Raw genomic sequence first — 26,117 nt, 5'->3', positions numbered from 1 at the left:
CTGTAATTCAAAGAAAGGAACTTCAGTGGGAACAGCATAGACTATAACAAGGAGCAGTAACTGCTGATGAAAGGGGAAGGCAGAATAAAATTAGGTAATCAAAAAATAAGGTAAAACAAAGTTTCTTACCTCTAATGGGTGCTCTCTGTGGACAACCAAATAACTAACCACACAAGTAGATGATGTTATCTGATGGTAACAATATGGAATATTTCTCAGTAAGCTCTGGAAAAGCACAGAAGGATTTTCCTGGTATGTGTGGGATGTCCTACCCAACAACCGTCAAGCCAGGGCCTCTGATTCCTATATAATAGCAAGTCAACTCTATGGAGATGAGGAGGAGGTATGACTGATTACCCTGTTGTCCATATAGAACACCTGTTACAAGTAAGCAATTTTGTTTTTTCCAAGAACAAGCATGATTAATCAATCACACAAGGAGGAATCCCCTAACTAAAGATTGATTTCCAACAAAAAAAGAATCAGCAAGGTGGCAAATCGGCGGAAGAGATAATTTATGTTGAGTGAAACTCTGCGTGTTATATTCCCATTTTAAAAATAAAAAGTTCAACCATGAGAAGTAATTCAGTGATTGTTAATGGGGGAGGGGCTTTTACCCAACTCATGTCTAACAGAGTTCCTAACTGCAATTTGAAGTGACTGATTTAAGTTGGATTCAGGATAACTTATAATGAATCATAGCAACTAACACTTCTACAGTGGTGTACAAGGACTCATTCTCTCCTGCTTGAGATGTGCTCTTAACTAATCATCCAAGTAGAGAAACACATACATCTCTTGTCTATGAATGAAAGCTGTGCATTTCAGGAAAACACATGATGCTGTCAGGCCAAAAGGCAATATGCAGTACAGGAGATATTTCCCTACTATAAATCTAAAATACTTCTTGTAACTGGGATATATCTTTATGTGGATATACATATCACTGAGATCCAGAAAGCATAGCCAGCATTTGCTTATAAGTAGAATAATGGTGTCCAAGGAAACCATCGTGAAATTTTCCTTCAAGAGAAATTTATTGAAGTCCTTTAGGTCTAAGATGGGATAGCACCCTACAGTTTTCTTAGGTACAGAAAAACCCGTAGTAGAATCTCTACCATCTCTCTTGTAGTGGGACAGATTCAACTGCTTTCTTCTACACGATGGAGAAGGGTTCCTTTTCTAGCAGTTCTTGATATGAAAGGTTGCTCTGAGAGGGGGATTTGATGGGATTTTCCAACATAATTCATAGACTTCTTTTATAATCCAGAGAACACAACTATTTGAAGCTACTAGGGACCAACAGTTTTTGCAAAATCTTAAGTCTTTCCCAAACAGGTAACTCTTCCAGAACAGATTAGAATTCTGTCTATGAGCTCTGGAACCAGTCAAAAACTTGTCCCTAATTCTAAATGGGTTGCTGTATGGGGTTTCAAGCTTTTGTGGTTGCATGGACAATGCCTCAAATTCGGTTGCAGATGGAGGTTGAGGGTATGAAGGATGATGCCTTTCCACAAAAACATAACTTACCTTCCTGTTGGACCACTTGGGTACCTCCTGGAGTTGGAGGGTGGAGCAAAACTAGAGGCAAAGAGCATCTGAAGTATTGAACAGTGGCCATTAATTAGATACATTGTCTCTTTGACTTTATCTCTGTGGAGATTCTTTTCATTGCATGACACAGCTGTGAGCCTATCCTACAAGTCTTCTCCAAATTCTGATGCCCACAGCCATAATAGTCTGCAAATTTCAATAGCCATGTCAGAGGTTCTTAATGCCATTATGGGTTAAAATGGGCCAAGTCAATTCCACACTCCTCTCTTTGGCTCAATAAGTGAATGAATATCTTCTGTTTCTCAACAGGGAGAAACTCAGAATGGAATGCATAAGCTTAACCATAACGACCTAGAAGGATGCTATGCGGAAGATAAGCATGACATAAAAGATTTTTTCTAACCATTGTAACCCAGACCACTTTTTGGACAACCAACAAGTCTTGCAACAGTCTAATTCAATTACAAATAATTAGGGGAGTATCTATTCATAGACAGCCCTCCCACTGGTGGAGATGTAATGGAATACCCCTGGTCCTGAGATTTTATATCAGAGCTCTGCAATAGACTCTGGGGCAGTATTATTTGGAAGAGAGAGAGAGAGAGAGAGAGAGAGAGATAGTATTTTTCCTGAGTTGGATTTTGAACCTACCTGGAGTCTCAGTTACCCTTGCAGGATAAGCCAAAAGGGCTCCGCTGCGGTACTCTCCCCACAAGGTGCAGAGTGGTTGCTCTGGGACTGATTTTTGGGATTTTGAACCTTTAAATTAGAGGAACCCTGTTGAAGGCCTGGGCCTTTCCGAAGCCCAGGGAATGGGGAAACCTGGGCTGAAGATGCTCAATGTTAGGGAAGATATGCCCAACAAAGGTGGTGACCCATTACAGTGGATTCCTGTAGTTATCTAATTTGGGGAAGAAAATTTGTTTTCCAACATCTGGGAGGAAGTGTTTTTCTGCCCTTCTTCCTGCCCATCAAGGGTACTGGCAAGAACTGCAATCCGTAAGGAATCTGCAGCAGTCTGCAAGGGATCCCAGCAGAAGATTAATCTACTAACTGTGAGTAAAAGATCTACATTCAAGGGAGGATACCCATCTGGGTCCACAAAGAGTCCTGAGGGAGAGAGATATTAACTATGTGTCAAGATAGATTTCTGTGCCATCGGGATGGGTTTCCCGACCATTCAAGCGGGCCTAGCCCAGGGAAACCACTGCACAATCTAATCTAGAAGTGTGGATGGATTCTTGGCCTAATACAGACTAATGCCCAGATAGGGGAGAAAAGATCTGTAATTAAGAGAAAAACTGCAGAGACTGTAGTGCATGATTTACCATATTTAATTGTGCCATTCAACGAAACTGTATCAGTAAAGTATTATTTTGGACACTACCTACATGGTCTGAGTGTGGTTTGTTTGGCACACAATACACAGTTCACAGCTGAATGAGGGAGCTCCATCACAGCTCACTAGTCACCTCGCGGCGAGGACTTCTTTCCACTCCTAGCCCGAAGGACCTACACCTTGGGATGGGAGGAGCAGTAAAAGCTAGCCAGGGTCCATGCCCTGAAGAACTTACAAATTACTTTATGTCCCCCTTTGTAACTGACTTGAACATTAAGGAGGGGTTACACAAATAAGATCTTTGATTAACACCCCAGGGGGTTTGAAGAATAAGCCTTGTACTTCTAAGCCCTTTTTCAGGACAACTAAATTTTGCTGAATCCTAGAGCCTCTTAGACACAATATTGCTGTTTGCCTTCTTCCAACAGGATGTAGTGAGAGTGGGGGGTTTGCCATCAAGGTATCTGAGGAAGTCAAAAAGATGTGACTTGGGTTCATCCTCTATCTCTAAGTTAAAAATAATGGTCTCAGCTATTTTCTGTACAAAAGCAGGAAATAATTTTGCAAGGAGGATCTATTCCTTGCCTGTGTAAGAGAGAGGTTTGATAAGAGACATGGTGATGATGATGATGCCTCTTTGGAATTAGAATCCTCAGACTAGTACACAGCTCCCACAGTGGCCAATCCAGGACTCCTCAGATTCAGACTCTGAAATTATAACTGGAGTAAAAATCTGAGACAACAAAGACTCTAAAAACATAAACCAAACAGGCATATATGATGGGTTTTGAGCTTTGGGGTTGGTTGGCGCAATACAGTTAGGAAGGATTCCCTCTTTGAAGATGAACAACTTCTGTTTGGCACATAGAGTATTAATTTTAAAACTTGGTGCTGAGATATCTGTGGTGCTAATCCACTCAGTACTATTGCAAAGGACTCAAGTACTGGCTTTGTTGGCACTACAGACTGTGCAGAGGCTGGTATCTCCATACTTCTGTGGCCAATCCAGGCTACAGGTACCTGGCAAGTACCCAAAAAGTAAGTAGATCCCATGCTACTGAGGCCAATAATAGCAGAGGCCATTCCCTAAGTCAACTTGATTAATAGCGTTAATGGACTTCTCCTCCAAGAACTTATCCAAATCTTTTTTGAACCCAGCTACACTAGCTGCACTAACCACATCCTCAGGCAATAAATTCCAGAGCTTAATTGTGCATTGAATGAAAAAGAATTTTCTTCCATTAGCTTTAAATGTGCTACTTGCTAAATTCATGGAATGCCCCCTCGTCCTTCTATTATCCAAAAGAGTAAATAACCAAATCACATTTACCCGTTCTAGATCTCTCATGATTTTACTGACTTCTATCATATCCCCCCTCAGCTGACTCTTCTCCAAGCTTAACAGCTCTAACCTCTTTAGCTTTTTCTCATAGGGGAGACATTCCATCCTCTTTATCATTTTGGTCAACCTTATCTGTACCTTCTCCAGTGCAACTATATCTTTTTTGAGATGCGGCGACCAGAACTGTACATAGTACTCAAGGTGCAGTCTCACCATGGAATGATACAGAGGCATTATGATTTTCCATTTTATTTACCATTCCCCTCCTAATAATTCCTAACATTCTGTTTGCTTTCCTGACTGCCATAGCACACTGAGCCAACAGTTTCAATATAAGATCCACTATGATGGCTAGATTTTTTTCCTGGGTGGTAACTCCTAATATGGAACCTAACATTGTGTAACTACAGCATGGGTTATTTTTCCCTATATGCAACACCTTGCCATTGTCCACATTAAATTTCATCTGCCATTTGGATGCCCAATCTTCCAGTCTCGCAAGGTCCTCCTGCAATTTATCACAATCCGCTTGTGATTTAACTGCTCTGAATAATTTTGTATTATCTGCAAATTTGACAACCTCACTAGTCGTATTACTTTCCAGATCATTTATAAATATATTGAAAAAGCACCGCTGCAAGAACAGATACCTGTGGCACTCCATTGTTTACCCTATTCCACTGAGAAAATTGACTATTTAATCCTACTCTCTGTTTTAACCAGTTTGTAATCCACGAAAGGACATCGCCTCCTATCCCATGCCTTTTTAGTTTTCTTAGAAGCCTCTCATGAGGGACTTTGTCAAACACATTCCGAAAATCCAAATACACTACATCTACTAATTCACCTTTATCCACATGTTTATTAACCCTTCAAAAAAATGAAGCAGATTTGTGAGGCAAGACTTCCCTTGGGTAAATCCATGCTGTGTTCCATTAAACAATGTTTTTCTATATGCTCTGTGATTTTGATCTTTAGAGCATATAATCAATGTTAGCAATTTCTGAATCATAGTCTAAGAATCCTGTGACTGTTCTTGTGGGTTTGAAGATTTATATGATCAAGAGATGTTCATAAGCCTACCTTCAGGTTCCTTTCCTTCACAGGCAAGTAGAATCTCGCCCCAGCCCATCCTGCCTTTGAGGATTTTTTCTTCTCAGATTTTGTACAGGAAATGGTGGCCACTCCATGCTACCAGGATCACTTGTCCATGATGCTGCTTGATGTGACGTAGCACCTGACCTACAAGTGGCCATGGAGGAAAGACATACAGCTGTAGCCTCTCTGGCCGTGGCTGAACCAGGGCCTTTATCCCTGAGAAGTCGAATTCCCTCTGGCAGCTGAAAAACTTGGTTGCCTTGGCATTCTTCCTTGCTGCCATGAGATCGAACTGGGGTTTGCCCCACCTGCACCGAAGGAGCGCAAAGGCCTCTGCTGACAACTCCCATTCTCCTGGGTCTAAAGTTGTTGCCTGCTGAGATAGACCGCCTGCACATTTGTCCATGCCTACTACATGAGACCCTGCGAGAGCCGCTAGATAAAGCTCCGCCCAGGCAAAGAGCTTGTGAGCCTCCTGAGCCACCAAACACTTTGTTCCGCCCTGCCGACTGATATAGGCCACCGTCGTTGCATTGTCCGAAAACACACGTACTGCCCAGCCCTGAATCCGAGGGAGAAAGAACAACAATGCCCTCAACACTGCCCTGGTTTTCAGACGGTTGATCGACCAGTCCACCGGGGACTACTGCCCTTGACACACTGCTCCCCAACTGCTGAGACTGAAATCCGTGGTCACTACCACCCAGTCCAGAATCTCCAGATCCACTCCCTTCTCCAAATTGGACCGCGATAGCCACCATAAGAGAGTGGAGCTGGCCTCTTCCTGGAGCGGCAAAGGCACTTGAAACTCCTCCGACATCAGATTCCAATGGAATAGGAGAGCTTTCTGTAAGGGATGCATGTGCACAAATGCCCATGGCACCAGATCTAGCACAGAAGCCATAGACCCTAGGATCTGCAAATAATCCCAGACCTTGGGGTCTAGCAGGTCCCTCAGATGAACCACTTGCAACTGCAATTTGAGAATCCTTTCCGGGTTGAGGAACACCTTGCTCACCAGGATGTTGAATCTCGCACTCAGATAGTCCAAAGACTGAGACGGGACCAGCTAATTCTTTGCCTGGTTTATCACCAGCCTAGGGACTCGAGGCACTCCGTAACTCGCCGAATGGAGGCAAAGCACTCTGCTCCCGACTTCGCCTGAATGAGCCAATGATGAGATAAGGATGAACAGAATCCCCTCTCTTCTAAGGGCTGCTGCCACTACTACCATCAGCTTCGTGAACGTTCTTGGCGGCATAGCCAATCCGAAGGGCAGGGCTCTAAACTGAAAATGCTCTCCTAGCACAGTGAATCGCAGAAATCTCTTGATGATCCTCTCTGATGGGAATATAGAGATACACCTCTATCAGATCGAGAGTGGCCAGAAGCTCCCCCTTGCGAAACGCCGTAATCACTGTTCACAACGTCTCCATTCGAAAACATAGGACCCACAATGTTGCAATGACCCTTTGCAGATCCAGAATGGGCTGAAATGAGCCCTCCTTCTTGGGAACCACGAAGTACACGGAATACCTTCCCTGACCGTGCTCCTCAAGCAGCACCGGGAGAATGGCTTTCAATCACTGCAGGCGTAGCAGTGTCCCGCACCGCCGTTTGCTTGGCGGGCGAAGTGCAACGGGACACTACGAAGGCCTCCTTGAAGGGGGTCGAGAAAATTCTAACGAATAGCCATCTCTTATTATTTCCAGCACCACTGATCTAGGTAATTCTGATCCGCTCCTTGTACAAACAGGACAACCTTCCTCCCACAGTCACGAGGGAGGAGTGGACCAGTCTGCCTTAATTGAGCGGACTTGGCACCTCTGGACCTCTGTCCGGAGCCCTCTCTGGTTGGTCTACGGGTCCCCCAAAAGGACTGCTGCTGTCCTGAATCCTGATTCTGCTAAGAACTGGACGAACTTCTGCTGGCACGAAATCTCATTTCATGGAAGCGAGAGCAAAACGGAAAGATCTTTTTAGTGTCCTTCTTATCCTCAGGCAACTTATTCCCCTTAGAGTCTGCCAGATGCTTAATCAGCTTCTCCAGGTTCTCACCAAACAATAACTGTCCCTTAAAAGGGAGATTAGCAAGTTGCCCCTTCGACCAAACATCCGAGGACCAATTGCGTAGCCACGGAAGTCTTCGTGTGGCCACCATGGAAACCATGTTCCTAGCCGAAATGCGAAGCAAATTATAGAGGGCATCCGCCACATAAGCCACACCAGCTTCCAGGTGAGCATCCTGGCCAGCAGCCACAGGGGTACCTCCAGTGGTCTCCTGTGCCTTCTGCACTCAGCACAAACAAGCCCTCTGCATAAGGCTGGCGCAGACTGTAGCCCTCAGGCTCAGAGCTGAGACCTCAAACTGCCACTTCAACAGGATTTCCAACTTCCAATCCTGGACATCCTTCAAAGCTACTGACCCTGCCACAGGAATGGTCATCTTTTTTGTCACTGCTGATACCACCGCATCCACATTTGGCAGCTTCCACATCTCCAAGATGCTCTCAGGCAGGAGGTACAACCTGGCCATAGCCCTGGCCATCTTCCGGGAAATCCCACTTCCGGCCAATCAACTTCTACACCTGTTTTGGCAAGGGGATTGTCCCAGAACAAGAACCCGGAACCCAAATCCAGGGACTGGGTCGCTGAGGTCCCGGATACAGACAAGGTCCCTTTGATGGAAGGGGATGATCCTAGGGTCGATATTTTATTTCGCAAGGATGAATTGCGACCGTTCATCCCTCAGGTTCTGGAGGAACTGGGGATTAAGTTGACGCAGGAGGAGTTAAACGCAGTGTTGGAGGGTCCACGCAGAGCCCTCCAAACCCGGGTTTAACTCCTCCTGTATCACCTTAATCCCCAGTTCCTCCAGAACCTGAGGGATGAGCGGTCGCAATTCATCCTTGCGAAATAACCTAACAACCCTAGGATCATCCCCTTCCATCAAAGGAACCTTGTCTGTATCCAGGACCTCAGCGACCCAGTCCCCAGATCTGTGCCCTGACCAGCGCCCTGGTCCACTTGTGGTTCCTGCGGATCATTGCCTATCGGATCAGTGACCTTGGAATCCTCAGAGAAAGTATCATCACTAAGCAAACGCTCGAGACCCAACAGGTGCAAAATGCCTCCCTTCCATGGAGGCGTCTCAGCATAAGGTTTCTTAAGGCCAACTTGGACTGGCTGAGAGGCTGGCTGCTTAGTCACCAGCTCTTGCCTGGTGAGATAGGCCTCGTACATCAGCAAAACGAAATCCGCAGAATATCCACCATGGGTCACCTGCTCCGCGGTCACTGAGTATTTTCCTGTGCTTGCTGGCACCTCTCCATCCCCATTTGATCCTTGAACCACAGGAGAAAGTGGGGGAGGGGAATCCCTGCTCTCCACATTCAAGGGAGGGCTCCTGCCACATGGAGCTGAAATAGCCGCCATCTCTGTGCCCCCCCCACCCCCTCAGGCCTCCTGCACAAGGCCTGCAGCCGAGTGCAGTGTCTGCCACTGGGAGTCCGTGCCGAGGCTCCCTCACCTCCAGAGACATAGTTCAGGCAGAGAAGGGCCACGCTGAGGCGAGAACGCCTCTCCCCACAGGCCTGACAGGATTTCCCATGCTCAGTAGGTGTCAGTGTGGTGCAGCTCATGGCTAAAAATAAACTAAGAAAGAGAAAAAATAAAGCTGCTGCAGCTGGCTGCTGATGAATGGAAAGCAGAAGCCACTCAAGCCTTTCCTTCCCCTGACGCTGAGCCGACAGAGCCACAGCAAGGGAAAAAACAGCCACACTGATGTCCCGGAAAGGCATCCAGCCTCCCCAGCCCCTCAAGGAAGGACAGAAAGGATCAGAAAAGGTTATTTCCTGCTTTTGGGGCTCCAGGATGCTTCCACAGGCCGGCTTCCTTGGGAGGCCCTCAGGGGGCAACGAGGACCCCCTGGGGCTTTCTCTCCCCCTGGAATCAAGGGTCGAGCCTGGACAGGGATATCCAACCCCCACTCGCCCTGCTCAACCAGAGGGATGGCCCACAAAGGTACCTAACAATCTCCGGGAGCTCCGGATCTTCTTTTCCCTACTCTATACTAACTTTTCTTTTTTTTTTTTTTATACTAACAGACTGCAGGTTTCCACTTTTGCCATCTGCTGGAGACAGAGAAATACTGAAGGACTGCAGGTGGCACTCTAGGTTATGTAGCAGTGCCCTAAAGCTTTTAAAGCTTTTGTTCTCTGCTTCTGTCTGTTGGTAGGGATGCATAAACCCACTTGTCTGGATTGATCTGGGTATGAACAGGAACTAATATTTGCTTTGTGTTTTAATTTACAGTAAGGACTGAAATGGAGGGTGTTATCTAAGAAGTATGGGTAGGATTTGTTTTTAGTTTATTTTAAGTTTTATGATTAACTTACTTTGTTTGTCCATACTTTTATAGTTATATTATTTCTTTTTCTTGTGTGTGTGTGTGTGTGTGTGTGTGTAACATGCCTTCATGGCACCCCCGACTAGCAAGAAATCAATTGTGAAAAAATAAAATATACAAACTTGAAAGCTTCTGGAGAAAAGATCTGTCCCATGGTTCACTGGATGTTTTCAGCCACTTGTGGGGGACTGCTATCCTGCTTGTCCTTGGAGAATTTTATATGCTAAAGGCATAAAAGGCTATATAGTGTACTATACAAAATCAACAAAGGAAAATCCCAACACTCCACTAAAGAATTCAAACATTTGGTAAATTGGACAAATTGCTTACCTGATAATTTTGTTTTCTTAGTGTAGACAGATGGACTTAGGACCAATGGGTATGCTCCTGATAGCAGTTGGAGACTGAGTCAGATTTCAATCTGACGTCAGCACTACATATACCTCTGCAGGAAGCTCTGCTCTTCAGTATTCTCCTCAAAAAGCAATTGTGGATATATGTGTGTTTGAATAACTTGATTAACTTGGTTAACTTGATTAACTTGACCTTGACGACGTGAATTTTAGCTGGAGACCGCCAGTGACTCAACCGAGATACATCGACACCCAGTAACTATGGGTGTCCTAACTAGGGGTAAAATGTGGCTTACCTGTGCTTGTCTTGCTCTCGGGGATTGTCACCCGAGGTTTCCGTATTCTGAGGCAGCTGTGAGCGGGATACTGAGTTATCAGGTAAGTAATTTCTCCATTTCCTAGCATGTAGCAGATGGACTCAGGACAAATGGGATGTACAAAAGCTACTCCTGAACCGGGTGGGAGGCTGCCTGTGGCCCACTTAGTAGCCCTTGCGAATGCTGTGTCCTCCCAGGCCTGAACATCCAGGCGGTAGAACCTCGAGAAGCTGTGAATGGAGGACCATGTTGCCACCCTACAGATCTCGGCAGGTGACAGCATCTTGGTTTTTGCCCAGGACACTGCCTGGGCTTTGGTGGAATGGGCCTTGACTTGAAAAAGTGGAGGCTTGCCTGCCTCTGCATAGACTGCCTTGATTACTTCTTTGATCCAGCGGGCTATGGATGCCTGCGAGGCCGCTTCCCCTTGTTTCTTCCCGCTGTGAAGGATGAATAGGTGGTTCATCTTTCTTACGGATTCCGATCTTTCCAGGTATCGGACTAGGAGTCTGCCAATGTTAAGATGGCGAAGAAGGCGTGAGTCTTCTGAGTTCTTATGCTCGTCTGGAGATGGCAGCGAGATGGTTTGGTTTAGATGGACATGAGAAACCACCTTTGGAAGGAAGGAGGGGACAGCGTGTAGCTGTATGGATCCCGGTGTGAATCTGAGGAACGGTTCCCGACAGGATAGTGCTTGAAGTTCGGAGATGCGACGGGCTGAACATATTGCCACTAGGAATGCAGTCTTCAAGATCAGGAGCCGTAGGGACAGACCGCGTGAAGGTCTGAAAGAAGCTCCCGCTAGGAAGTCGAGTACTAGATTGAGATTCCATAGAGGTACTGGCCACATTAGTGGTGGTCGGATTTGCTTGACCCCTCAGGAAGCGGGAGATGTCTGGATGGGAAGACAGACTGATGCCATCCACTTTGGCTCTGAAGCAGGCCAGCACGGCCAGTTGAACCTTAATGGAGTTGAGAGACAACCCCTTCTTCAAGCCATCCTGTAGAAATTACAGGATCATGGGAATTTTGACTCTCCGCAGAAGGTTGTTGGGTCTTCACACCAGGTTTCGAATATTCTCCATATTCGTATGTAAGTTAAGGATGTGGAAAACTTGCATGCTCGGAGCAAGGTGTCAATCACTGTCCCCGAGTATCCGCTCTTCTTCAGGTGAGTCCTCTCAATGGCCAGACTGTAAGCGAGAATCGAGTTGGGTCTTCGTGGAGGATCGGTCCTTGCTGGAGCAGGTCCCTGTGTGGAGGTAGACACAGAGGATTCTCCGCCAGAAGTCTTCGCATGTCTGCTTACCACGGCCTTCTTGGCCAGTCCCGGGCCACTAGAAGTACTAGCCCCCTGTGGTGGATAATCCCGCCCAGTAGTGGCCATGGAGGAAAGGCGTACAGCAGGTCTTCCTGTGGCCAGGTCTGGACGAGGGTGTCGATCCCTGGGATTATGGTTCTCGTCTGCGGCTGAAGAACTTGGGCTTTGGAAAAGGTTGCCAGAAGTTTAATGGTTGGTGTTCCCCAGCGGTTTACTATCAACTGGAAGGCTGTGGTCGACAGCATCCATTCCCCTGGATCTAGACTTTCTCTGCTGAGATAATCCACAGTGATGTTGTCTTTTCCTGTGATGTGGGTGGCTGAGATCCCTTGCAGGTTTGCTTCCACCCATGCCTGTTGGCTTCTGGTTCCTCCCTAGCGGTTGATGTAGGCCACTGTTGTGGCATTGTCCAACATGACTCTGACCGATTCTCCCCAGAGTCTGTGACTGAATCGCAGGCAGGCTAGTCTGACTGCTCGGGCTTCCAGTCGGTTGATGTTCCATCCGAACTCTTCCTTGTCCCATTGCCCTTGGGCAGTCAGTGGGCTCCCCACCCTCGTAGGCTCGCATTCCTTAGGTATCACCGTAGGAGAGTGGAGCTCGTCTTGTAGAGATAAGATTTTGGAATTTTCTTTCTTCTTTGGTTTGGATTTCCTAACGCTGAACAAGCGTGTGTACAGTCCCAAACTGCTAAGGAGACGGAGAAATACTGAAGAGCAGAGCTTCCTGCAGGGGTATATGTAGTGCTGATGTCAGACTGAAATCTGACTCCGTCTCCAACTGCTATCAGGAGCACACTATACCCACTGGTCCTGAGTCCATCTGCTACATGCTAGGAAATATTTAAATAAGGAAGTAAAAGACTTCGGAAGGCCTGTGGTGAGAATGAATTCACTTGCCCGGCCTAGAATAATCAGTGTTTTAAAAAAAAAAAAAAAAAAAGAGAGAGCGAGCCAGAGCCTCTGCAGTGGCACACATATTAGTGAACTATTTATACCACTGTAGGAGGGTGAATTAGTAACTCGAGGTGATGTTTTGGTGGTGGTCTAGGGTTTGGGGGCAGTTTTACATGCACAAAGGTACAAACAGCACAGTACACATAAATGAAGATTTGATGTAATTTGGAGTGAGGAAAGGTACACAAAGATGAGATTTGTGCAATGTACTCTCGCCTTAGCTTGATAGCAGCTAGGTAAAGAGTGCATCAAATTTGGTCGAAAGTACAATGTAAAAGTCTCATCTTTGTGTACCTTACCTCATTCCAAATCACATCAAATCTTCAGTGATGTTCATACCTCTGATTGCACATGTAAAACCGCCCCCCAAAACCTAGAACACCACCAAAACCTCACCTCGAGTTACTAGTTTACCCTTCTACAGTGGTATAAATAGTTGACTTATATGAGAGCCTTATAAAGAGTCTCTCTCTCTCTCTCTCTCTTTCTAGCCAGGAGAGGTCCAAAATGTGGAAATGCCTGTCTGGGCACAATACATTTAACATGCATTGCGGTAAAATACCCATGGTATCTCAAAAACTACTCTAGCCACCCCCTCCACCGCCACACTTTTTTTTTTAAATCGCGGACGCTATTCCTGCAACATTTATAGCAAAATGATGAATCTAGGTTTTAGTCGGATAAGTTTAAAAAGCGCCACTTAGATGGACAAGTAGCAATTTTCACATTCATTCAGCTAAGTAGTGTCTTTGACGCTCTACTTGCAATGCCCCTTGAGGAAGCCCATGGAGGTTGAATTGAGGGACCCTTGCTGGGGATAGCTGAAGATTTTTTGGGGGGACAACTGAAACTGAATGCTAAAAGTTAGCTTGGGGACATTTAAATCTGGTATATGTTAATTTTTTGAGGGCAGCCGAACCCTCGAAAAATATTTATCAAAATTTGAAACTATGTAGAATTTATTTATTTAAATAATTTCTTGACCACTTAGCGCTATTTCTAGGTGGTTTAGATATAAACGTTTTTAAGAGTTTTTGAGGTCAGCTGAACTTTTGCTGATATAATTATAGCTATATTTGAAACAGTATTGTATACCTAAAGGTTCTTAAGGGTGGGGATTTTTGAAACGAGAACATTTGAATTTTGGTATTTTCATTACAAAATATTGATTATAATTTTTTTGTAAGAATATGTTTGTTTATATAATACTCTTTTAAAGATGGGGGACTGAAATTTGTGATGGGATTATGCTTTGTTAACATATTGTAAAAAAGTATTTCTTATATCTAATGTATTCTTTATTTATGTTTATTTGATAGTGCAGTGAAGGTATCTACATGTATAAAAATGTGTTTAGGGTCTCCCTTTTTGAATTGCATTGTATAATAATTGGATGACTTCACCTTTACTGTTTATGATAATTTAGAATAAGGGCAGATCATAATATAAACAAGTATTGATGTGCAAATAGTAAAATGATGTAAAAGATACTCCTTTTTAGTTATTGTAGATTTATTTATTTATTTATTAACTTTTATTTACCGACATTCGTGAAGCACATCATGCCGGTTTACAAAGAACTCAGGAGATACAGTATATAAAAATTTGTATTTTTTTTAGAACACTGCATGCTTTACAATGCTGATACCTGAAATGGCAACACACCATTTCCACATTAGAAAAAACTGATTATGTCCACAAGTGTATGCCAATCTCAAACAATTGACAAAACAAGGGTTTTAAGGTTTTAGAAATAGATCATGTGACAATGCAAGCGGGGGTGATTGTAATCTTGAATTGCTACGAAGAGAACAATGATAGATTGTTGAAATTCTAATAATCAATGGCATATATTTCTTATAAACGAACAACATGAGGTGATTTTGATTGGTTGAGTTTTTTTTTTTTTTAAATATTGAGTTTTTTGGATTGGATACTTCAGATCATGTGATTAGGTTTTACCAATAAAAACTGTTCTTTTTCTCCTTAGTGACTGGCTCTTTAGCATCTATATGTTTGTATTTAAGCAACTCAACTGTGTTAGTGTGCCATTCTATTAAATGTAGTAGACATCACTCAAAAAATGTTTTCTAAACTTGTACCTGGACTATAAGTGATGCTGATTCGCTAATACTGTTTGGGATAATTTTATTTGAAATACTAACATTTTTTTCTTTTTTTCATAGATTTCTGGTTCACTTCCACAGTCTGTTTGGGGAAACATTGAACACCCTGGACCATTGTTCAGAAATTAAAGTGCTTGATATTCAAATTTAAGTTTTTTATTCTTTTTTTTTTTTTTAAATACTTTAGATAAATTATAGGAGGGGTTTTTTTTAACTGATGATTATTCTAAGCTAGGCAGGTGAACCCATACTTACCGCAGGCCTTCTGAAATCTTTTTCCATCTTAAATAATTTACCAGGTGTTTGAATTCTTTAATGGATGGTTGGAATTTTCCTTTGTTGAATTTTATATACTCACAATTTTCTGTTCCCTTATAAATTTATAAAGTTAGGAGTTCTGTCTCTTGGAATCAGAAAAGTGGTTCTTAAGGATCATTCACCACCCTGCATGAACACAGCAGAATTCTTATTAGGCACCACTTACAAGAGATATCGTGACTGACCATATAACTCTATATAAGTGAAAAAGATTTTCAACTGAGAATATTTAAAAAAGGAAACTATTTTTATCTCCTTTGGATTCTCAATCTGCCTAAACAAAAGGTATAAAGTGAGTTTTTCCAATACTATACAACATATTTCTTAGCCCAAAAAACATGAAGTTACTTGTAGAAGCTAATGTGCAGTGTCATGAAAATATCAGACTGGGTAAGCTGCATACACAAACAGAAACTGAATTCATTATGCTTAATTTGACTTACTTTTCTGGCATGATGAAGTGCAGCAAAGACCAAAGTTCTTTGAGAGAATTCTGCAGAGGGGTTCCAGTGATAAGAAGACGATGGTTGGACTTAAAGTCTACCAAGGTCTTGTAAAGAAGGGAATCATCATTCTTCAACCGATGTGCTTCATCTACTCCTATGAATGCCCAATTGATACTGCCAAGGAAGGACTAGAAGAGAAGGCCTGTTATAATAAAAATCAATACACCCAAACTTTGTCCATTATATCCATTTCTGTTTTAAAGGGCAGAAATGGAATATATAAGATTTGCATAACAATGCTTTGCTTTGGAGGTAGATGAAGGTTTAATGTTTTATTTGTAATATTGTCACTGCTTTCTATCTGGAAGCCTCTGTTAGCAATTAGGATAACACTAAACCTAATCATCTGGTCCAGATTATGCATCCTGCAACTATCTGGATATAATGCATAATGGACTTTCAGATCAGTTTTATGTTTTTAGAGAACATGAATTTAACCCTATTGTAGCCACAATAACCTGATATACAAAAAAGTGATAAGCTAGATGCTATGCACTCAAACTGTTTATGCAGTCATACAAGTACATGGCATTGACTGTAAACATTTTGCATTCAGATGAATACTTTATGACAAATACTAAACACAGAAACAGACTATGATGGCAGATAAGAACCCTAAGGTTCATCTTGTCTGCCAAATGCCACAGACCGCAGTTGATCGCTGTATTTGGGGTAGCCTAATTCACTGGTGCATCTATATTTTGAAAAATGAAACAAGCATACAAGAAATAAAGTTTATACTGTGATGTATTCTTTGACTGATGCAACTTTACAGCCAAATAAATGCTTTCTTCAAAAACATTTCTAACCTGAAAAATTAACAATGGCAGTATCTACAAGTGTGAAGACTAGTTTAAAAAAAAAAAAAGAAAAAGTGCGATATGCATTAGTTTAGACTCTGATTTTATCTGCAATGGAATTTCTCTACAAGCACAGAGAAGAAAAAATCCTATCAAGCCTGATAAAAGCCTTTTACCCAACATTCTCCTAAATAGAGTCCAAAGGTCAGTGGCACTCAACCTTCATCAGACAAGCAAGGAAAATTAACAGCAAGCTGTCTCTCAAACGGCCACAATCTAAAAGTGCTATGCAGCCATTTTTTTTGAGAGGAATGGCTTACAAATATGAAATAAAAATTATCTTAATCTTGCAATTTAAGTATGGACTCCATTTTGCTCAGTGCTATTTCACAAATCCTACAGTATAAAAAAAAATAGTATTATGAGCTCTATTCTAACAGTTCAATATCAATATCAATATATTAAGTGTTTTACCAACAGAGACAAAATAGCAAGAAACTCCATAATATATCTAGTCCAAAGAAAGTTCTCATGAAACAGATTGTTCAATATCAATCTAAGGGCAGGACTATACTCCATGAACAGATTTATATATATATATATACATATATATATATATATATATATATATATATATATATATATATATATAAAAATGCTTTTTACTCACATAAAATGCTTCAAAAATTATCCTCTAAATATCATCCCATCTTTAGTGTTCTCTTTTACAGTCTAAAGCTGAGGCAGGAACCCTTAACTCAAGCCCTTGCTAATTTTTATTAAGTTCAATATAGAGTATCAGAGTCTTAAAGACAATTTAAGACGGGTTGAAACAAACTGATAGAAAGCATTATTTATAGGATTTATTTTTTAAGCAAATCTATGTAACACAAAGAATATTGCAAAACAGCCAATGAATGAGCAGCACTATACCATTTAAAACAGAAAATGTTCATACAAATTTCTTGGTTGCATATAATTTGTGGGTAGGTTTCAGTTCTCTCTCTGGTTGCATCCCAGCACTTAGAGCCCTATGAGAAGAATGCAGGTTGTCACAGTTGCTTTCAAACAGGACCAGTTTGCGATTAGAGGGCATCTCTACTTTTCTCCTCTCCTCGCTCCAAACAGGTTCCCCTCAGTTTACCATTAGCTAGTATTGGTGCTGTTCGTGTGGTAATGTTGAGAACAAGCACAACTACTTGCACCAAGCAAAGAGAAGGAAGCCACAAAAGGTTTCTTGGCCAAAATTTCTATAGGGATGCAGACTCTGTATTAAGAAACATGTACTTGGGAACCTCCACCATGGAAATGTTACACAAATCATACAGGAAGACATTTTTACATTTTATAAGATTATTTCTGAAATGTACTCATACATTCCAGTCAGGACTGACCTTATCCTTCAGGAGAATTTCGTAAGTTGTTAAAAGAATATTGAATTTTAATCGTTTTGTCTGAGGATGCATCCATTCATGGGTTCTTATCTACAAAGAAAAAACAAAAATAGCAACAAAAACCACCACTGAAAATTCTTTATACGAAAATAACTCATTATAACAAACATGAGGCAATGGAAACCTATGTGCTGATGCAAGATCAAATCAAAGATAAGCACTCGGTGCTCATTAAAAGATAAATTTTAAGACCCGCCCGTGGGCGTCCATATGCGCGCGGTTCCCGGGGCGCACACATGGACGCGGGGATTTTATAACATGTGCGCGTTGACACGCATGTTAAAAAATCTGCTACCCGTGCACACAATTTTATTCTGGCACATAAGTGGGGGAGATTTCATTAGATGTGCGCGGCAGCACACGATAGGCCTTATTCCCTATTCCCTCCAGTAAAGGAGCGGACTGGGAGGCACTTTCCTAACACCCCTACCTAACCTGCCTCCCTTTTCCTGTACTAACCCTGACCCCTAAAACCCTGCTAACTACTCTAGATTTTTCTTTTTTTTGTTTTTCTACTTGCCTGCTCTCTGGAGCAGCAGCAACTTGCACGGGTCGGTTGGCTCCCGGCATGCGCTTCAGTGGGACAGTACCTAACGGCACTGACCCAGCCCGCCCATGCCCAGACTCTGCTTCTGGCCCACCTATTTTTCCCAAATCCATTCTTCTGCGAGTACTGGGAGATACGCGCTTGGCTGCGGGCCTACGAAGATCCGCATAGCATGCACGCAGCCCAGCCAAGCGCCTATCTCTCACATTTCACATGCGCAGGGCTTTTAAAATTAGGCCTTTAGTGACAAGTCTCTTTTCTTTAACCCAGCACTGAGAGATGCTATTTTTGTTTGATATCAGTTGCAACAGTTTTGGTAAAAGCTTGGCGCAGAAAGAAATAATGGTTTCCATTTTAAACTGTATGCATATTTCAACATTTGTACAAGTGTGCTGTTGGTTTGTTCCCCCTAAATTGCATACATTTTACCAGATAGCCTGACCTGCTTCAAAAGAATTATGGAAAAAAAGACAGCAGTTTTCACCTTTTCTCCCTTGACTTTGGTTTTATTCATTTCTGCAGCTATTTTATATCATTAAATGTCAAGTATTTAACACCTTATATGATACTTTGACATATAATGTAACATTTTAATTTTTTTTTCTTTCTTCATGTTATGAAACAGATGTAACCAATCTTAGAGTATGCAGTAAAGCGGGAGGTGCTAGTGAGTACCATACAAAAACATTGCTTGAGAAACCAGCTACAGAGCTTATATTGTGAAAAATAGAATTATCGCTTTAAAAAAAACTTTTGTCTCCTCTTTTTTCCTGATTTTTTTTTTTTTTTAAATATGGGAGTGAGTAAACCAGTCAGGGCTGAGTTACCTTCTGCTTCACAACAGGGAGTCAAGCGTGAAACATGATCCACTGTCTCCAGCTAAGATGGCAGCCTGCAAAGAATCTGAGATCACCTTACAGGATATTATGAATAAGATCTTTCAAGTTATAGATCTAATAAAAGAAAACAACGAAACCATGTCAGAAATCCAATCTGATTTGGTAGAATTAAAGGAACAATTTTCTACTAAGAAAATAAAGTTGGAGGAACTTGAGCAAAAGCCTATAGATAATGCGGAATTATCATGTCTGCAGTGGCAAGTCAAGATCATCACATTTCTGGAGAGAAGTCTGGAGGACTTAAACAACAGAATTAGGTGAAATAATTCAAGGGTCAAGAAAACTAGATACCTTTTTTGGAGGCGTACTGGTTATATCTTCAATTTTTTAGCTTTTCCCAGAGATAATTCTACTAACATAGTCATGTAGTAATTGTACTTTCTCATTTCCCAGGAAAGTTTTGACCTTATATTTTAAGACTATTCTTTTGGCTACTGGAAGGATTCAGAGTGGGGGGGTGAGTCACATTTTGGTTTGTAGGTTTTCAAATCCTTAATGTACTAAACAGCACATGGTTGCTGTGGAGGAATTATATATATTTTATAACTCTAGGAAAATCTTCTTTGCTTTCTGTTTCCACTTGTAATTGAAGGATAATATTTTGCCATCATTTGCATGAAAGCAAGGAAAAAAAGATCTCCAGGCAGAATTGTTGCTTCTTTCAGTTTCTGGATAAGGATTTGGTGGTATTCCTGGTGAATCCAAAAATGACGATCTTAAAAAAAAAAAAAAAGTCGTAAGATGACTGGTAGTCAGACTCTGAATCATTGAAAGAATATGAGTTTCCAGCAAGAGAGACTTCCCCTTTGATGTGGAAGGGGTCAGCAGATCTCAGCTGATCCTCAACAATCCCTAAATAAGGATGGATCAGAGACAGTGAATCAGTAAGAGGTTGAAAATCTTTCACATGTTTATGGACCAAGTCCAACCAAAGCTTTTGCATAAATGCCTAGTTTTCTCGGTTAGGCTGACCAACTATAGAAGATATATCTAATTCTGGCACAAATATTGGTGATGCTTGTTTTATTGACATCAATGGTTTTGGTGGCAATTTTCTGCTCCAATGGTGATGGCACTGACAATTTTTGAGCCAATAGTGATGGCACCAAATGCATTGGCATCAATATCTTCTATGACGAAGAATTTGAATATGAGCGTATATGGATTTCTTCGGTGCAGAGAGTCTTTGTGCACCAATTTGAGAGAACGGTATCTGGACTTGTATGCTGAGGGGGATTTTCTCTTACCACTTCTTTGATGGTTATTGAAGGAAGGGGATTCACGGTGTTTTTAATTTGGAGACTCTAACCTTTTTCGTTTGTGAAATACTGGTCTGTCTGAAGATTTGGCTATCTTTCTCCAAGAAGCCTCGTATTTCAGTTTGATTCTGTGAACTTAAGTCTGTTGGGGACATCCTTCCACATGTTCTACAGTTGGCGACATCATGTAAGGGATCTAGGCAGTCCACACAGACAATGTGAAGATCTACACTATTTAGCGGTAGCATTTGATTCAAAATTCGAAGGGCTATATTCTCGACATGAAGGTGAAAACAAAAAATTTATTTTTGTAATGGAGACTCGAAGATTGAAGAGATGAAGGAAATCAATAGAAGTAAAAATAGATAAAAGTCATGAAATCATGGTAAGTCTAAGGGGTGAATTTTAAAAGTGCTGCTCATGTTAAAAGGGTCACATGCACTTACATACGCATGCTAAAGCCAACGAAGTCCTAATGAAGTGACCACTTCAAATAAGAGGCACACAAATAGACGGTAGATGTATTTTAAATCTTACATACACAATTGCACGCACAATTTAAAATTCTTGCATATGGGTGCCTATGCACTTGTTTTAAAGTTACCATTTAAGGAGGTAATTTTCAAAGGAGTTATGCGAGTAAATGTAACATACTACTGTAGCAATTTTCAAAAGCCATTTATGTGCATAAATTGTGCTTACTCCGGTAAATCCTATGGACAATTCAATGGCACATATTGTAGCAATTTTCAAAAGCCTACTTAAATGGATAAAGTGCATTTACACATGTAAAATTCATTTTTAAGCATGTAAATGGCTCTAAGATAGCAGGAAAACGCATCACTTCAGCTTGCAGAAGAAAAATGACTGAGGAGACTCATGTAGAGTGGATTTTGTCTTTTTAAGCTCTAAGAAGGTACGTCAGTGTTGGCGCCAATGGATGACGTCATCCACTTGGGTAGCTGAGTTTGTTCTTACTTGCCCATGGAGAAAGTCATTTTTAGGAGCAGGAGTGGCATTCTTTGAAGACTGGTTTGCTGTCTACTATTGTGAAGAGAGGTGAGGCTAGGATGAACTCAAGTTTGAAAGATAATACCAATCATTTAAAAATATATATATATTTTTGGAAATTCATAAAATGTAGAAAAGAAAAAAAATACTCAAAAAAGTGGGAAAGAAAATTATAGTAAACAAACCAAAAGGCAAAATTTGACAAGCGGCTTGATGTGGTACTCATAGGCCTTATCATAGGTATGACTTATAAGGAAAGTGGTAAAGAGGCAGTGACATACTTTTTGCCATGTCACACAAGAAGTAATTATTCTTGTTTTCCTAAGTTTCCTTTTATTTTTAATCATAAGTAGCATTACAATAATTAGCAAGATTCTATAATATTTTTGATTCAACTTTCTGGTTGTTTTCCTAGAAAGAGACGTGCAAGCTAGATAGGAATGCAGTATTAACAGACAGAACTGGACCATAAGATTATTGAAGCATATTTAGAATGGACACAAGGCCATACTAACGCTGCAACTAATAACAAGCCCTGAAATCACATTTATATACGAAGAGAGGATTAATTAGCACGGAGAGAACAAATTACCATATGGCCATTCAGATTGTTTACAGGAGAAAGCCAGAGAAATTTTGACAATTGTGTATCCTAGTTTAGGTGTGAAAAGAAATAAGAGTAAAATCCTATGTTGTCTTCTTATCAGTGAAATCATTTGAGAGACAGTTTTATACTGGAGCTTTGCAAATCATCTCTCTCTCCAAGGTATACTTATATTATTTTGTTGTATTTAATAAAGAAGTTTGTCTCCACAACTGTTGGCTTTAAGCATCTATTTCAGTAAACTAAAACAGGCTGAAGGAGAGACAGATCATAACACGTCCTTTCATACAAGCAGAAGATAAAATGACTAAGGAGACTTGTGCGGCGATGGCTGTACAGGAAAAACGTCAGACATTTCTTCTTGGTTTTTTTGAGTTCACAGAGCTTTTCCATTTCAAAGCCATTGAATAATGTAAATCACTTGTGTGGCTGATTACTGTCCCACTTGTCCACAGAGATATATTCTTAGTTTTGGAAATTGATCATTTTGAACCTAAAGTCACATGGAAAATACTTTGAAAATACATCTGATGTGCAAGATTAAGCTTAGTTAGTTGTGCTGATATTATTACATAATAAATAAGGTTACTCACCACATTTCTACTGTTGATATCACCTATATAAACCACAGCATTCATCTGGGGAGCCCAAATTTGAATTTCTCTTTGCCAGGAGGTGAGTGTAGAAAGAGGTACAACTAGCAGAAAAGGCCCATACAGCTGGTGTTCATTGAACAGGTAGTTCAGAAAGGAAATTGTCTGTATTGTTTTTCCAAGACCCATTTCATCTGCCAGAATACAACTATTATTTCTGTAAAATGTAAAAAAATGCACATTAACAGTAATTAACTTCAGACCACCAAACAAAACATATTAGAACTAACACTGGGGTAACTGTCTCAAAAATTACTACTGAGATTCTTAAATAATGCTCAGAGTAAATGTCTAGAAGATGTTACCCATCCTTTTCTTGATCAGCTTTTGAATATCAGGTATTCAGTGGATATCAGTTGAGAACAAAAAAATAGGAAGAAATGTAAAATTGTAATTAGCAAGAAAGTAATCTCAAACTCATCATCATTGATTTGAGCTATAATCTATCCTACCAAGGCCCAAATATGTGGCTCCTATTGCCGGTGAACCTCATCCCACTGGTGGTTGAGCCAAGAAATGTGCTCTTCTTGTTTGTGCCGACCACGCAAAATTAAAAGCTCATGAGGATAGCACCTTCTCTATGCTGATCTTGTGATGCATGAGATTTTCATGATAGAAGTGCTAGCCCCACAAATTTGTAATACTACAGGGCCTGGATAGAGGAGACAGCAGAATGAGCTGTTTACAAAAATTTGTAAACTATCATTAAAATTATCCATTGTACCTAAAGACTGGAGGTTAGCTAATGTAACCCCAATATTTAAAAAGGGTTCCAGGGGTGATCCGGGAAACTACAGACGAGTTAGCCTGACTTCAGTGCCAGGAAAAATAGTGGCACGTGTTCTAAATATCAAAATCACAGAACATATAGAAAGACATGGTTTAATGGAACAAAGTCAGCATGGCTTTACCCAAGGCAAGTCTTGCCTCACAAATCTGCTTCACTTTTTTGAAGGAGTTAATAAACATGTAGATAAAGGTGAACCGGTAGATGTAGTGTATTTGGTTTTTCAGAAGGCATTTGACAAAGTTCCTCATGAGAGGCTTCTAGGAAAAGTAAAAAGTCACAGGATAGGTGGCCATGTCCTTTCGTGGATTACAAACTGGCTAAAAGATAGGAAACAGAGAGTAGGATTAAATGGACAATTTTCTTAGTGGAAGGGAGTGGAATGCCTCAGGGATCTGTATTGGGACCCTTACTTTTCAATATATTTATAAATGATCTGGGAAGAAATACGACGAGGGACGTAATCAAATTTGCAGATGATAGAACATTTTTCAGAGTAGTTAAATTGCAAGCAGATTGTGATAAATTGCAGGAAGACCTTGTGAGACTGGAAAATTGGGCATCCAAATAGCAGATGAAATTTAATGTGGATAAGTGCAAGGTGATGCATATAGGGAAAAATAATCCATGCTATAGTTACACAATGTTAGATTCCATATTAGGTGCTACCACCCAAGAAAGAGATCTAGGCGTCATAGTGGATGACACATTGAAATCGTCTGTTCAGTGTGCTGCGTCAGCCAAAAAAGCAAACATAATGTTGGGAATTATTAGAAAGGGAAAGGTGAATAAAATGGAAAATGTCATAATGCCTCTGTATCACTTCATGGTGAGACCGCACCTTGAATACTGTGTACAATTCTGGTCGCCGCATCTCAAAAAAGATATAGTTGTGATGGAGATGGTATAGAAAAGGGTGACCAAAATGATAAAGGGGATGGAACAGCTCCCTTATGAGGAAAGACTAAAGAGGTTAGGACTTTTTAGCTGGGAGAAGAGACGGCTGAGGTGGGATATGATAGAAGTGTTTAAAATCACGAGAGGTCTAGAACGGGTAAATGTGAATCGGTTATTTACTGTTTCGGATAATAGAAAGACTAGGGGGCACTCCATGAAGTTAGCATGTGGCATATTTAAAACTAATCAGAGAACATTCTTTTTCACTCAACGCATAATTAAACTCTGGAATTTGTTGCCAGAGAATGTGGTTAGTGCAGTTGTGTTTAAAAAAAGGATTGGATAGGTTCTTGGAGAAGTCCATTACCTTCTATTAATTAAGTTGACTTAGAAAATAGCCACTATTACTAGCAACAGTAACATGGAATGGACTTAGTTTTTGGGTACTTGCCAGGTTCTTATGGCCTGGATTCGCCACTGTTGGATACAGGATGCTGGGCTTGATGGACCTTTGGTCTGACCCAGTATGGCATGTTCTTATGTTCTTATCTGCCACTGATTCTTGCCTGGACATTGATCCTTTTATCTTGCCACCTGCCTCTGATCCTAGCCTAGCCCTTTGCCTATGCCACTACCATACAGACTCTTGCCTAAGACCTGCCAGCCTCCGGAACCCAAGGGGAAAGGGGTTGGTATAGGTGAAGCTCTTGACCCATCTCTTTCTTACGTAGCTCTGCCAGCTATCGGTGAGGGCCTACAGGACCTTCCCCACAGGCTGAGTCAACCTCACCGCAGTAACAAGGGTCCACTAATTTTACAATGTTATTCCATTCATTAATGGTTTTGAAATATTTATTCTTTTATAAGTATGGTTTTTCTATTATAATTGATGTTTTATGTTTCTTGATTTTATTCTTTGTTTTATGAGGAATGGTGATTCAGTTTTTCCATTGTTACACTGTAGACAGAATCCAGCTTCTTGGGTTTCTATTTCAATTTTTGTCTGCATATTGCTGATTCTAATTTGTGATCCTTTATGACAGGGGCAACATTTTTCTTTTGCATAGGGTCGGTGGTAGGTGAGGAGAAAGGAATAGTGGCACTCTCCAGTGGCCAATGCACACTCATTCCTCCCTTCCCCTCATGGCTGGTCCCACGCCCAGTTGTGATCTGCAAGGAGCAGCAACATTACTAATGGAAGTCAGCACAGAACCTATGGGATAGTGCAAAATTACATGTCCTGCAGCAGCCTTAAGCTCACCTTGTGCAAGACTTCCTCTTACCACAGAAACTACTGCGAGGGCAGTGCCAGTGCACGGCGCGTGAATGCATGCTGGCTCACAGGCCCCATGCTGACTTCCAATGTTAATGCTGCTGCTGGTGCCTGAAGTGTGCTACCATTTGGGCACTCGTGACCCTAGCTAAAGTTTTGCTACCCCATTTAGAGTTTTGACCCACAGTTTGGGAAGCTCTGTCTTAAGGATTTTCAAGGCAATCACTAGGTATTTTAGCAGCATCAACTTCCTAAGCTATAACATAAATACAATATGAATAATTTATGGATAAAG

At 41.4% G+C, this 26,117-nt stretch overlaps 1 protein-coding gene across 2 annotated transcripts in view; it reads right to left on the bottom strand.

Moving 5' to 3' along the window:
- The window catches only part of CHD1 (chromodomain helicase DNA binding protein 1), a 330,081-nt gene that overhangs the window by 202,665 nt on the left and 101,299 nt on the right, over positions 1–26,117 (bottom strand). For both annotated transcript variants that reach the window (XM_029572713.1, XM_029572721.1), the window contains exons 12-14: positions 22,806–23,022; positions 17,833–17,922; positions 15,576–15,766 (exon numbers count right to left, since the gene is read on the bottom strand). In XM_029572713.1, the coding sequence (XP_029428573.1) occupies positions 15,576–15,766; positions 17,833–17,922; positions 22,806–23,022 (498 nt within the window). The remainder of the gene's footprint in view (positions 1–15,575; positions 15,767–17,832; positions 17,923–22,805; positions 23,023–26,117) is intronic.

The sequence above is a fragment of the Rhinatrema bivittatum genome, chromosome 1 (genome assembly GCF_901001135.1).
Source record: "Rhinatrema bivittatum chromosome 1, aRhiBiv1.1, whole genome shotgun sequence".
NCBI classification, from domain to species: Eukaryota; Metazoa; Chordata; class Amphibia; order Gymnophiona; family Rhinatrematidae; genus Rhinatrema; species Rhinatrema bivittatum.
Note: the sequence above shows the minus strand (reverse complement) of the source record. Positions and strands in the feature narration are given on the sequence as shown.